Source organism: Siphateles boraxobius, unplaced genomic scaffold, assembly GCF_051911475.1.
Source record: "Siphateles boraxobius isolate OS27281-9 unplaced genomic scaffold, OSU_SipBor_1 20, whole genome shotgun sequence".
Classification (NCBI taxonomy): Eukaryota; Metazoa; Chordata; class Actinopteri; order Cypriniformes; family Leuciscidae; genus Siphateles; species Siphateles boraxobius.
In genome coordinates, this window is record NW_027508811.1 from 11,596,720 (window position 1) to 11,612,390 (window position 15,671).

The 15,671-nt window shown below is 37.8% G+C and overlaps 1 protein-coding gene across 1 annotated transcript in view; it reads right to left on the minus strand.

Annotated features, from left to right (window-relative positions):
- Window positions 1-15,671, minus strand: part of zmiz1a (zinc finger, MIZ-type containing 1a) — a 143,388-nt gene that overhangs the window by 36,206 nt on the left and 91,511 nt on the right. Inside the window, exon 4 of the mRNA XM_077236786.1 lies at window positions 7,213-7,332. Within this exon, the coding sequence (XP_077092901.1) occupies window positions 7,213-7,281 (69 nt within the window). The 5' untranslated portion in view covers window positions 7,282-7,332. The remainder of the gene's footprint in view (window positions 1-7,212; window positions 7,333-15,671) is intronic.

Consider the following 15,671-nt stretch of genomic DNA (forward strand, 5'->3'; position numbering starts at 1 on the left):
ACTTAGTGCATCTGCACAGCCCTGCAAGAACCCAGCCAGTAACCCAAGGCCTCCTGGTCTGAACGCAGCTGTGCATTCTGGGACAGATCCACTCTGCTGACAAAGAGCTCAGTGTGCTTCAAGGCCTCCTCACACACCGCAGTACGTCCTAATCCAGACTCTTCATCATCTTTTGTCCAGTAAGATGTAATAGATCTGCACCTCTGAAAGCCATAGTCAAGCAGGCCGGCCAATAAGGCGAGCACAAGAGGGGGGGCTTTGTGGCAGAATTGAATGAAAAAAGGCTTATTCTCTTTTCCCTACGTTTTTATTTATTTATTGAGCGCTGAGGTTGTTTATCCTCCCCCTCAGGACTGCCCTCCCCCACCCAAACTCTCCAGCGACTGGTGGCGCACAAGACATGACAAGAAATTTAAACAAACGAGCAATCTGTACAACCTCTTCAGAGCCTTTGCACGTTTAATGCTCCGGCAATGTTTGGCCGCTCTGAGGAGGAGACTGCGCACTTTGAAGACCATTATACTCCGACGGACACCTCCTCTTCCCCGGCTTGCAGCGAAGGAAGCGTCATTGTCTTCCAAGGGCGGCAGAGGTCGCCATTTGAATGAGAGGCTTTGGTGTGTGTGTGTGTGTGTGTGTGTGTTGACAAAGAGCTCATCTGACAAAGAGCCAATGTCTACTGCCGCAGAACCCTGCTGAGTAAATCCTGCACAGCATAAGGGATATGCGGGTAGCGAACATTCCCCATCTCGTCGGAAAAAAACCCTCAATTATGAGGAAGGCAATTCTTTGTTTAAGCAAACATTCTGATGTCTGGGTCCAACCGCACGATTATCAGGAAAGAGAGGAGGGGATGAAAAGCTTGCTGTTTTGATGGTGGGCACTCAGAGCAGTGTGTCAGTAATGAAGGGTTTTTGGCATGATCGCAAGACAGGTGTTAACGTAACCGTGGCCAGATCTCAGCACTCCACCTTTCCCATGCCAAGCACACGGTGTCCAAACAGGACCTCTCCACCTCAGGGCAGCTCTGTGTGTTGTGAACAGTCACTCCAGAGGCATTAAGTCATGTTGCTTGACTTGGTCTGGACATCTACAAATCTGATCATTTATACTGCAAATCACTGTATATAAAAATAAAGTGGCTGTAAAATGTTTTCCCAGTCCAGTTATAGTAACTGAGACTAAAAAACACATCACTGTGAAGTAAGCGTTACAATATTTACATATGAAGTTTACATACACCATTCACATAAATGGAAAACATGGAAATATCAGGCTATTTTCCAGGACTGGAAAAGTAAAAAAAAAAAAAACAAGCAACAACAACAAAAAAAAAACTAATAACATCTGATAACATGAAAAAACAATCATAAATTTCTATTCCTATAAAAAAAAATTAATTTCTAAAAAACACTTCACTAAAATATTTAATCATAATAAAATTGACACTAAAAAATACACAAAGATGTCTGTGTATATATATATATATATATATATATATATATACACACACACACACATATATATATATATATATATATATATATATATATATATATATATATATACACACACACACATATATATATATATATATATTGAATACAATTATGGCATCTGTGAACAGTGGCCCCATTTTACAGCTTAGTTTATTCTGCTAACTAACTAAAACTGAAACTCTTATTCACATTGTTTACCTTTGAATGCATGATGAACTTTCTGATTATCAGAACAATTCTCTTGGCTCATTCTCCACCAAGAACATGGGGACGAATTTAATGATTAGAAATAATAAGTGAAACATGCCACAGCGACTCAGTTTAATTAGAGTCTTTCTTTTCTCTTTTCTTAAGCAAGAAGAAATTATCATTCACATGGAACATGAATACAAAATTTGCTGAGGAGTATTCTGATGCTGGAGGAGGCAGTTATTCATGGTCCATGTCCCGTGTAGGACTGATGAAATGAACTCGTGCTCAGGGATTTCCTCTGACAGATTAGTTGATGAGAGCAATTGCCCCTTAAGATTTCAAGATCCTGACCTTTTCTCTGAGTGAAGTCTTGAATGTGATTGAAATATTTGAAGATTTTTTTCCATAAAATGACCTAATATGAGTTTTATTTACTCTATTTAGTAAATAAATATTCTTATTATTTACATATTATAATAGTCCACTTATAATGTTAGTCTGGATTTCTTGCTCCAGAAGCAGTAATGTAGTTTAAAAAAATGCACTATATAAGGGGAATATATATATATATATATATATATATATATATATATATATATATATATATATATATACACAGACATCTTTGTGTGTGTGTGTGTGTGTATATATATATATATATATATATATATATATATATATGTGTGTGTATATATATATATACATATATATATATATATATATATATATATATATATATATACACACAAACATACATATATGGCATTGTTCAACATGTAGTTAAAATGAACAGCAAATTTGAGGGTGTGATTCAGTTCAATGCAACAGTTCTCCTTGAGTTGATTGTGATGTCAGTCTGCTCCTCTCAGACAGAAGAGGATCTCATTTTGTGTGATTGACAGCTATTGGCTGCTGACTGCTCAGTGTGTGGGCTTTAACTGCTGGCGAGGAAGCCCGCAATGAGAAAACAGAAGGAATTCTGTAGGAAAGGCTCTGTAAATGAAACTCAGATGGCAGTTTGAGAGACTGGTTGTATGAGAATAGAAAAAAAAGTCAAAGTCAAGAGAGAAAATGGTCCATTTGATCGACATTACAATCACAACATGTGGGTGTTAGTCATGAGATTGGACATAATGTTTTACACTTCTGTCATTATAACCAACTGAGTATAGTTGAGGGAAGAATAGATTGGATGACAGGCATGCGTATGATTGAGTGACAGAATGATGAAAGGAGGGAAACGGGACAGAGAGGAAAGGAAACACCCCTATTAGATTAAAAGAGTAACATATTAGCATTTACATATAGATGTAGAGGTCATTTACATATGGAAGTCTTAAAGGTACAGTAGTAAAAATGCCGTAGGCGTGTGTCCACTGTCCACCAAAATTATTATAGCCAGCTCTTCTGAAAACACCTTTTTGCGAGCACTTGAGAGTGCTTCGGCGGTGCAGCGTTTTTTGTTTTGTTTTTGTTCTTTCAGTTATGACGCTATATGATACAGAATATCAGCAGAACCGTTATTCGTATCTGATTTCTTAAATAGTTTGTTTCTGAAAATAAAAATGTCAACACAATATTACGTTCTTGCTCTGGCACTAGTTTTGGATGCAGAGATGTGCTTGTTGCTGTCATTTGTTATCGTTGTACAAGCAGAATGTGACGGTTGGTCATGTGACATTTGTTCCGCCCCTACTCCACTGTGATTGGATGGCTGGGTAAAAAGTGACAGTGATGAGCGCTGCGTTTTACCCAAAGTTGAACTCTCGGTGACCGGTAAAAAATGGTGAGCACCTCCTCAGCTGCTGCCGTTTTAAAAATGTGGCACTCCCATTGAAAACAAGTGGAAAAAACACTGGCCTTTGGAAAAAAACGCTTTTGTTGAAAACCCGACCTAAGGGTCAGAAAACCAGTGCAAAACTACAGTACATTACTGATGTTGGTGAAAAAAAAAAAAAAAAGATAGTCCTTATGCGCCAGAGAAACGAGGGCGCAGCCATCTTTAGAATATTGTCTTTGAACTTCCGTTTTTGCGGTCGCTCTGTATATTTCTATGGCATTGCTGTCCAGGATCAGCAATGCCAGGAAATCTACTTAATTTAAAGTTAATGAAAGTTATCATGGATTGTAATGTTTAAAGCAGATGTCTTAACAAATGTCAGTAGTCCGGGGCGATTTTAAAACGAGCCGTTCATTCATAAATACGCAGAACTCTGTGAAAATACAGACCGGAAGACAAAAGACAACGAGCACAGCTCTGAAAAGGGGCGGGGCTACATAAGGTCTATACTTCCAAATACAAATACTGTCTCTGCTTAAATTGAGCTCACTAGGACGGACAACAGTCCTGGAGGCAAAACCGACGACTCACACCACTCTAAATGTGCCATATCAATATGATTAATGGGCAGCAATCGGTTGCGTTTTGTCTTTAGTTTTAATCAGGCTCAATCTGCTATGCAAAAAGGAGATAATAGTATAATTTGTAACCAATTAAATAGGCTCAGAAATTCAATGGATTCTTAGATGCTGTAGACATGATCTTATTAAAGCTAAGACTTGCCTAATATGCAGAGACAACAAAGCCTAGCAGAAAACTGTCGACATGAAAAATTCTGTCTGTAATATACAAGTTGGCATGTCACATATTTCCATAAATCTGTCAAGAGAAGCATAATGTCACACCTGCACAGCACACTGCAATTATCAAAGTCTAGAATCATAAGATATAGTCTTGGGTCGTGTGTGTGTGTGTGTGTGTGTGTGTGTGTGTGTGTGTGTGTGTGTGTGTGTGTGTGTGTGTGTGTGTGTGTGTGTGTGTGTGTGTGTGTGTGTGTGTGTGTATGTGTGTGTGTGTGTGTGTGTGTGTGTGTGTGTGTGCGTGTGTGTGTGTGTGTGTGTGTGTGACTATAGTTGTGAATGCAATTTTTTTTTTCAAATGTCCTCACTAATATACTGAAACGAGCACATTTGAAGAGGTTTCACAAACTAAAGTGCTCTTAAATTATTTAAACCTTTGCTTTTAAATGTACATATTCTTACTGATAGGTTTAGAAAATATATTATATAACTGATAAAAACCATGAGTCTGTGATGTGTTTGTACATACATACATAATTTGTCCTCAGAAATGAGTTGATCATACAAATCATTAGGAGAAAATGCAGAAGTATTAATTTAGGTGTAGGGTTAAGCTTTGGGTTAATCTGTAGTCATTATACACTACCGTTCAAAAGTGTGGGGTTGGTAAGTTTTTTATGCTTATGAAGTAAGTCTCACACTCACCAAGGCTGCATTTATTTGATAAAAAAATATAGTAATAGCAATATTCTGTAATATTAATACAATTACAACAAATAACTTTTTTCCTTAAAATAGAATTTATTCCTGTGATAGCAAAGCTGAATTTTAAGCAGCCATTGCTCCAGTCTTCAGAATATGCTGATTTGGTGCTCAAGAAAAATTTCCAGAAACATATTAAGCCGAAATATTGCTGCTTAATATTTTTGAGAACTCCCTTTTTTCAGGATTATTTGACAAATAAAAGAACAGTATTTATTTGAAATAGAAATATTTGGTAACATTATAAATGTCTTTACTTTCACCATGTCAATGCATCCTAGCTGAATAAAAAGGTATTAATTTCTTAAAACAAATCTTTTGAATGAAGTGTGCAATTAGCTTATTTTAAAAGTAGAAATAATAAAAGTAGTGTTCGACCGATATATCGGCCGATATTTGGCATTTTTTAAATATCGGCATCGTCCGATTAGTTTTTCTGATTGGCCGATGTGTTGGAAGCTGGACTTTTATTTTGACGGGCGGCGCTGAGAACACCAGTGCTCACTCACATTCTCCGTCTTCATTAGTTTACAATCTCTGTCGGTGATATCTAATACTTTGTTAGACAGAACTGGTAAAAAAAGAAAGAATATCTATTTTAAATATTTTTTCCTAATTTATTAAATATTGATTAAAATAAATATAAAGTGTATATATATATATATATATATATATATATATATATATATATATATGTATATATATATATATATATATATATGTATATATATATATATATATATATATATATATATATATATATATATGTATATATATATATATATATATATATATATACACACACACATATACACACACACACTTTATATTTATAAATGATAGGCCTATATTAATATCAGCTTTATATCGGCCATCGGCCACCCTGCTCTCTCTATGGCATGTCTGCATATGTGTGCAGGGCCGGCCCGAGGCATAAGCGAACTAAGCGGCTGCTTGGGGCCCCTTGGCCACCAGGGGGCCCCCCAATCGAGTCGAAAAATCAAAAAAAAATTTTTTTTAATACTTAAACAAGTGACATAAATGAATGAATTAATATGAATAAATAATTAAAGACAAGTAAATTCTGATTTCATGATCAATATACCTGCCTACAACGGCTGCTGGCTTTGCCAGCGTTTAAGTCATGCGCATAATCTAGACACCTCGCGCGTGCATAGACAATTCGTGCGCAACTGCGCATAGTCACGGTAATGTTAAGCCATGTCACAAAAAGGACGTATCCCTCTGGTGCCGAAAATAGAAAGACAAAAATGACAGAGGACGGGACAAAAAGAGCAAGATAAAAGTATGTTTGCATGATTATTTACGGTGTGTTTTGTGCAGCAATTGACCCATTACTATCTACGGCAAGCCCCGAGGCGAAAAATACATTGCATACACACATATACAACGAGCGCCAGTACATCATTACCGGTATTATAGTAACAGGCTTTGTTGGATTCTGTCATGTACAATCCAACAAAGTCTATTACAATAATAATCAAAAAAAAAAAAAAAAGATTTTGAGGACAGTTACACTGTATTGAGACAGTTGAGAAATAATAATATTTTTACAGTTTTCAACAATAATTGTCATTGTTGAACCCTTGCTCTTATTATGTTTCTGATTTCTCAGTTTTGTCATTATTTTAGCAAATAATTTATATGATATGTTTTGAGACAGTTTGTTTTAGGAAGTTTCAGAGAGTTAGTAAAAGAGTAAAGTAAAAGTTAAAACTTTTTAATTTAAGTAGGCTATCTATTTTTTTATTAAGTATTTATTTTGTATTAATAAGACATAACCTCGCTGTATTAATTTATAATGTATCATTATTGCGTGGTATTTGTGTCAATAGTCGTCAAGCACAGGTGACTCCGCGTAGTGGGAGGGGGCCCCAAAATCAAATTCTGCTTAGGGCCCCCAAAAGGCTCGGGCCGGCTCTGTATGTGTGTGATGTGACGTGTGTGTTTGTGTACACAAGAACAAGCAATCAGCTTATAGGAGATGCTTGGAAAATAGAAGAGGACAACAGAGTTCAGACTCCAACCATATTCAGCAATCTGATATGAGCCAAGCTAATGAAGAAGGACAGATCCTCATTTGAGAGACTGTGGAACAATGAACAGTCAGACAGACAGACAGACAGTCATTGTATCACTGTGGTTATTTTCTTCTCACCTGTTTGATGCACAGCAGCCTGTCATTGGTCTGCTGTATGTGCCTGTCCATCGAAGGAATCGAGTTCATCTTGACTGCTGCCTCTTTCTCTCTACCTGGAAGCCATTAAAGTTCTTCTCTCTGAAAAATGGACAGACAAAGAGAGGAGTGTGTCAGGCTGAGAGAAAAACGGGAGAGCACTTCAGCGCAAATCTGTGATCTCCTCACATGCTCAACAAGGCCCTGAAAGACACTGAGTGCTCAGATGACATTTCAGAAGTGGCTGAGGAGGAGCCGTCCCATATCTTTCTTGTTGACGTCGTAACTTTGACACTCCTCTCAGTTTCTTACAAGTACAGCGTAACCGTGATCATCATAAATCGCCAGTAACAGCACAACCCATTAAGGATGGAGCAGAAGTGGTGTGAGTATTTGTGCTGAATGGAAGTGTGCGTACACTCCAATCAGACCTCTACAAATTCCTGAACCCAATCATTACACGCTGCTAAAGGTATCAGGCCTTACATTCAAGTTATCAATTTAGCCGCGGCGGGCTGATTTACAGCTGCGTTCACTGGCAAATAAACACGAGGCCCCGTGGCCAGCGCTGTAACTCACTGCGCCGACACACGGAAGGATTAATCGGTGAGAAACGGGAATGTCGGGACTTCATCTCTCATCTGACCACTTTACTGCCATCACTCTTAAAATTCCAAGGCACTAACGTGAAGGAAAAAAAAGAAAAAACAGGCAGACAGCAAAATTCCCCCACCACCCACTGTTGCGGTCTGATAAAGCGCTCTTCAAATATCTCGGCTCTGTGCGTGACAGGACGGGGAGAGTCTCTCGCTCTCAGGAGGGTTAGATATTGCCCTATATATGTTAAAGCAGTCAGTGCATTTCAGGAAGTGATGTCGACTCGGGAAAGGTATTAAGAGTGCTTTCTTAAGCTCACATGAAATGTATAAGCATGTAAGTCACGGATGAGACGGCATGGCTGGTACCTGCATTATAGAAGTGTGCACAACGTCAGATTCATACAACAGCACCGCATGCTCCAGTTTTAGACTAAATCACCACCAAATGTGCACCTGACTGCAATCACTTCAGAATAATCACTTCAATCATCTAATAATAATAATGATTAATAATCAGTATTTTGTTTACCAGTAAAAAAAAAAAAAAACAACACTCTCCTGAGAAGAATTGTGTTCTCCGGGAACAATAAGACTTAGCAAACAAGCAAAGCATTTTTTTTAAAGCATAAACACTACATTTTGTTAGAGTTCACTACTGTTCAAAACGTTGGGGTCTGTAAGACTTTTTGAAATAAGGTCACTAAAGCCTGAATTTATTTGAAATTTGTCAGATTTTATCATAGTTGCATTTATCTAAATAGGCTAGTAGATAATGCTATGATATAGATATATAATTATATTATATTACATAGTAATAATAGTAATTATTATTATAGTATTAATCTATATTGTATAGATTATAATAATATTTTGATAAATTTAATGCATCCTTTCTAAATTAAAAGCATTGAAAAAATCTTACTGACCCAAACTTACAAAAAAAACGATATTCTCTCTAAACAAGTCATATCTTATGCAATTCTTCTTCTAAATTAAATAATTAAATTCTATTTTGTTATTTATTTAGTTTTTGAGGAACAATATGGATAAGAATTTTTGTTATTTTGTTGTTTTTGTCACTTGAATGCAATGTAAATTGCTCTGGATATTAGGGAGTACTCTTTTGGCAAAGAGTAAATGTAATGCTAAATTGCTCTGTAATGTAATTTAATGTAAGACTAAAAATGCTCTGACAGAATTCGGATCGGTGTGTCTGCAGTGACAGTCAAATGCCAGCAGGTGTCTCTCTCTCTCACACACACACACACACTGCAGCCCTGCCACCCTGACCATCAGCACCACCACAAATAACTGCTGAGTGTTCCTTAAAGCCTTTACAAGCGCTACAAATCCTCTGCTCCAACCCACTAACAGGGAACGCTCGAACCAGAGGCTCGCCTTTCTGACCTTGTGGCTATTGATTAACTATTTCCCTCCTTACCCCGCTGTCACTCTCACCTCCAGCCACGAGCAGTGAGAGGAAGAATGCTCTCACTCTCCTCCTCCTCCTCTTTCGTGAGACGGCTTTTGTTTGGAGTGCAAACTCTGAGCTACGGGCTTCAAGAGGGTGATGATGACATGAAAACATCATTACAGTGCGCTGCTGAACATCCTGATCTATGACGTCAGAGAGCCGTAAAGCAGAGCCTAGAGTCCAAAACTCCACACAGCTTGATCATGCATCCCCCTCTCTCTCTCTCCCTCTCTCTCTGTCACTCTCTCACCCCTCAGGCAATGAAGGCTGGAAAAACACCAGTTATATAACACACCAACTACCTCAATGAAAACAAACTCTTGCTCTCATTATTCAAAGAGAAGCAGAAGCTAGCCATGGACTCACTCCAAACAGAAAGTTTATAGTCAGATACTTGGCCATGATGGTAGCATTTCACAATATTTCACTCAAATCACACATCCTTTAATATATAATAATAGGCTAATTAATAAATAATAATATATTTATCATACACGCACACACACGCGCACAGGACACGCACACAGGACTACTTAAAAACTTTATACTTAAAAATGCTGAACAAAGGAATGAGTGCATAATTAAATATTACAAATTATATATTTTTAATATTAAGGTTATTCATTAAAACATTACTTAAAAAAACTAAATTAATTAAAATTGACCAGCATTATAATAGAATAAAACACTTGGTGAAACCAATGACAGTTCTAATTAACCAATATCGGTTTTATATAAATCACAATATTTTGTGGAATTCACACCATCAAACCATATAAAAATGAGATAAGGTGCTGATATCCAGATATTAGGAAGTAAAACAGCAGGGTAGAGAACCTAAATCTCTAAAAACAGTAGGATAAATCATATCAGATGAACGAGACTAGACAAGATTCTTACTGTCAGAACAAAAACAAAAGCAAGGAAGTGAAGTACAAAAAACACATTGTTTTTAATCTTCAGAAAGGGGGGGTCAGAAAGGGCTGAGAGAGAGAGAGACATAGAAAGAGAAAGAGAGAGAGAGAGAGAGAGAGAGAGAGAGAGAGAGAGAGAGAGAGAGAGAGAGAGAGAGAGAGAGAGAGAGAGAGAGAGAGAGAGAGAGGACTTATTTTGTGCAGGGGAAATTATCTCTTTATAATCAGACACGCGCTGCATGAGTGATTTTTGCATTTCCACTCATGCTTGACTCCCTTTTTCAAAAGGTAGCTCTCTATAAATACCGTCAGTCACTCTCTTGGGTTAAGGACAGGGATTGAGAGACTGATACCAGCTTGGAACTTAATTCAAGAAAAAGGCCAAGCTTAAAAGACGGATCATAATTACAGCTCACGCTCTGATCCGACCAAGAGATCTTCTCAAAGCAACTCGACTCATTCACGTGGTGTAAACCTCTCATTCGCCACTTTAATGCACGCAGAACAATAGTTCTACATAACCAGAAATTAAACTCAATCAGCATAATGTTTTTTCAAACTTATTCTGGCCAAGTGTTGCCCACTTAGGCAGGAAAGATCAGACTGATTAACATGTAAAATGAACAATCATAACTGATCTTAATTTTACATGCTATTAATAGGGACAGTTCAACCAAAAATAAAATATCTGCCATTTCCAAGTTTCTTTCTACTGTTGAAAACAAAATATATTTTGAAAAATACTGGTACGCAAAGAAAGTTGGTGACCACTGATGTTTTCTTTTTTCTAAGCATATCAAACACAACTTTTTGATTTTTGAATATTTCCCATTTGATTCCAGTGACCTGTCAAACTAATCCAGTGATTCATTCTCCATCAAAACAGTTTATAAAAGTCATCATCATTTGTGAACTGGTGAACTCTTGATTTCAGGGCATTGCATAGCACTAGCCAATCAGATTGGAACTGGTGATTTCAGCCAGGTCTTGTCCACAGTATGCCCGGTCAAGTGCATGGTCTGTGGGCAGTGATACATGAGACTAGCAGGACCTGTTTGCTTTCAGCTTGGCTGATCAGAGTGCAGTCATACTAAAGATCAGACCAGACCGCCTGCAGAGTGGAGACAGAGGGAAGTGTCTCAGCACCTGTTGGTGAGACCGCCGTAGCTGACTGGCAGAGAGGCATGAGTCCACGGCAAGGGGAACCTGCGTTTGCTTGAATTGATCACCACAAATTAACCTTAAACCACAAAAAGGGGTGCAAAAAAGTATTTGGACACTTACGTTAATGTTTGAGTCAGTGTGCTAGTTTGTTTTCGAAAGAAGTCTCTTATGCTCACCAAGACTGCATTTATTTGATAAAAAAAAACAGTAAAAACAAAAATATTGTGAATATTTGTTACAATTCAAATAACTGTTTTCCATTTGAATAAATTTTAAAATGTAATTTATTCCTCTGATGGGAAAGCTGAATTTTTAGCATCATTACTCCAGTGTTCAGTGTCACATGATCGTTCAGAAATTATTTCTATGTTTATTTGGTGTTCGAGAAACATTTCTTATTATCATCAATGTTGAAAACAGTTGTGCATCTAAACTATTTTAGGATTTTCCAGATTCAAACAACAAAACAGCATTTATTTAAAAATCTAAATCTTTTGTAACATTATAAATGTCTATTTAATCTATTCTTGCTGAATAAATACATTCATTAAACAAAAATCTTACTGAACCCAAACCTTTTTTGATGTTATTGCATGATTGGGTAACAAAATTTAAAACCAAATTGCATTGGCAAACAAATTATGCTAGAGCTCATCTCTTAACTAACACTATTCCATTCAAGTTGCCCTAAATTTGGTTCTCGTAAACATAGGCAGCGTCTTTTGGATTAAACCAATAAAATCTATTTTTAGTCAATTAATTATCATGGAAAGTGTGCTTTGTGTTGCTTGCTTTCAAAATAAAAGAATATTTGGTTTTCTAAAGCAATAATCTTAATATATATTTTTAAGTGTAACAACATTTTTAGGCCCACTGTGTATTCAAAAGTACACAAATTCAAACTTTCGCATAATTGTTTTGCCAGTCGACCAATTCAATCACAATCTATGAAAACGGAACTCAAAAACAGTGTGAAATATGCAAATAGTGAAAGCTAAGCAAGCACATGAGCGTCCAGCTCTCGGCGTGTGTGGCGAGGAGCAGCGAGCCTGACAGTGGCCCTGCAGACAGCACAAGGCAGCATTTGTTATGCGAGTCCAGAAAGGCAGCGTAAAGGCTCTCCACTGCTCTCTATTGTCCTGACCTAAAATGTGCCGTAATCTCCCAAGCAGTCTCTCTAGCACCATATGTGTGTGTGCTGGCCTCCTCCTGCCCCCATCTATCCTTTTTTCCCTCTCTTTCTCTCCCCATTCTCTCCTGCCACTCAATCCACCCCTCCTCCCTCTCTCTCTCTCTCTCTCTCTCTCTCTAGAACCCGGGCAGCGCACTCCTTTAACAGGCTGGGGAATGGATTCATTTCATCTAATGTGGTTTGGTCTAAAGCAGAGCCACTCACCCTGAGCAAGAGGCTCCCCACTGCAGTCATGTGTTTTCATACAAGCCAATCAACACGGCCGCACCGGCACACCATCTTCCCCCACCGCCAACCTCCCTCTCTCTCTTCCTCTCACGCTCTCTATTTATTTCTTTCACTCACTCTACCTTCCTCTTACTCTCAAACTGACTCCCCCTTTCCGCTTTCCTCCCTCCCTTTCTGCCACCCCCTCCTTTTCTTCTTTACTCTTTACATCTGCCTGAGGCTTTCTGTTTCATTTTGGTCACAAGGCACTTAGCTACTGACTCGAGTCTGCTTTTCTGTCCCTTCACCTCTCTCTTCACCTCATCCTCCACGATATCACCGTCCCCATCCTTCCTGCTCGCTTTAATTTGTCTTTTCTGTTCCTCTTTCTGTACCTGTCTCTCTCTCTCTCCCTCTCTCATTATTTGTTGGGAGCTCAGATCTGGAACAGAAGGTCGGTGTGTCCCATCTGTGAGCTGATCAGAGAGAGGAGGGCATTTGTACAGACAGACCACCCCCATCACAAACTGCCCTGAACTACTAACTCTATAGTGGTCAACCATTAAGGGGGTTTCAATATAATGCTGATATACATGTGATGCTAGCCAATACAATCTATTTATTTTATTTTATTAAAGCAAATTATATAAACATAAATGCAACAATTAACCAAACAACTTTTTTTAAAAGTTATACAATATGCATATAAGTTATAAAAAAATTACATAGTCTAGTTACTTGAAATTTGTGAATATTTAATTTATATAATAAATTTAATGTATTTATATTAATTAATTTATTTAATTTCTATATATATATATATATATTATATGTGTGTGTCTATTTATATGTATATATATAAATATGTCTATATACACACACACATATATATATATATATATATATATATAAAAAAAAATAAATAGACACACTAACTTCAAACAAATGAAAACTAATTAAAAATTCTGTATCTGTGTGTACGCCTATATACATATATATATATATACACACACAATGTTTAAAATTTAGTACTATTGGTGAAATTTTCCCATAATTTTTAGTTTTGTCAATGGGCAATAATATTTTTATTCAAAAGGTGTTAAAAGTATAAAGCAGTGCAAAATATACAGAACTAAATATAATGTTCAAAGCATAAACAAAACTATACAATTATTAAAATTGTTTTAAAATTACACAATTATTACATTAACACAATAGATATCAGCAACATTAACACTTATACCTGTATAAAAGCAAGCTTTGCACATTGCTCAGTCAATCAGAATTGAGGGCTCGAACTAACTGTTGCATAATCTGGGACATATTGTGTACACAGTATACTTTTCTCCAAGTATGGAGAAAATGGAATCTAACTGATGTTATCTGTAAATCCACTCATATTATCATGCACGCTCACATCTGAAAATGTTTAACACTGTGATTCTTCATGCACTGTATTTCTTCACGATTCCTTTTCACCTCTGTAGAAGCGTAACGACCTCAGTCGGTTTGACCTTGCCCTTGAGTAGGTGAATGAAAAGCACATCACTAACAGAGGGCGAGTATGGCTGCCCTGAAAATAATGTCAACCCAGCGTTTCCTGTGTGAAGGGAGCAAAATGGATCCTGGCCTCATACTGAGCTGCTGCTGGGCCGCTGCACAGATAATATCCACTTTAATTTCTCACCTGAGGGGAAGTTCTCACGAGGGAGCTGCTGACGCCAGGTTAGGGATGTGACAGCCATTTTTCATCAGCTCACCGCATGATGTCAACACAAAATAACCTTTTTCTACTAATCTGGGGTCAGCTTTGATTTTTATATTGTGTTTCAGTGTGATTTAATCACTAAACCTTCTTTCCACAGTGTTCATTTAGACACCCTGAACCTCACTACACAGAAACAATTACGACATCACTCTTTCCAAGTCAATTAATTACCCAATATAGAGAGAGTGATGAAGAAAATAAACAATTTTTCACCGGCAACGATGCCTGCGGCTTGTGCACTTCCCAAAACGGGCAGCCAGTTTTGAAATTTTCCGCAGCTGTTTAACCATTTGATATTTGAGAGCGTTTGGCGTCTATAAATATTGAACAGCAGTACGGTGCCAGGGGTCTCTACAATGGCAGGTATGTGTCACCAGATACCCCAGGACAATCCCGTCATGCCATGAATACGTTGGGGGAAACAGAGACGGTGTTTCTAGGGCGATTTGTGAACTCACTCTCCCTTCTGCTCTCATTCCTCGGTGTCTGCTCACTTCAGCTCTGATTCACTGCGCAGGGCAAGACCAGAGCTGAGAAAAACTCCAGCTATCTCAGATAAGAGCTCCGTGGGTCTGTGTGGCGCTCGGCCCCGTCCAACTCCAGACGGCAACAAATCACTGTGTGCGTAAATCACGATTTAACCCTTCGCTCTTATCAACAAACTGCCCAGGATTGCCAATCATGGCTGTTGGTGTGTGCATCTTTGTGAAGCTGAGCAAAAGCATGTCCAGCATTCCAAACAATTTTCTCTCACCCTCCTCTGGCTCATCCTGAGATTCTCTCATTTGTCAAGAGTCCGCCAACTGCCAGGCCAGCCCTGTGTAAATAAACCAGGAAGTGCGTCCATCTCACAGGCGGTTAGAGTGGCAGGAGCAGTAAACCCGCTCAAGTAGGATTCCTTCTGTTATGTTCCTTTGCATTATATGATGAATATAAAACAGTGGTTCTTTAAACCTTTCAGGTAGTGGACTATGTCAGTAAAACAGTAATTGTGGACCAAACAAACCAAATGAGTTGAAACCACCAACTAACTCAAAACAACTTCCTACAGTTTTAGATGAATGTACATCACAGCTCGGAAATAGTAGTCCATCATTTTAAGTTTTTTTCTTATTTCACTGAA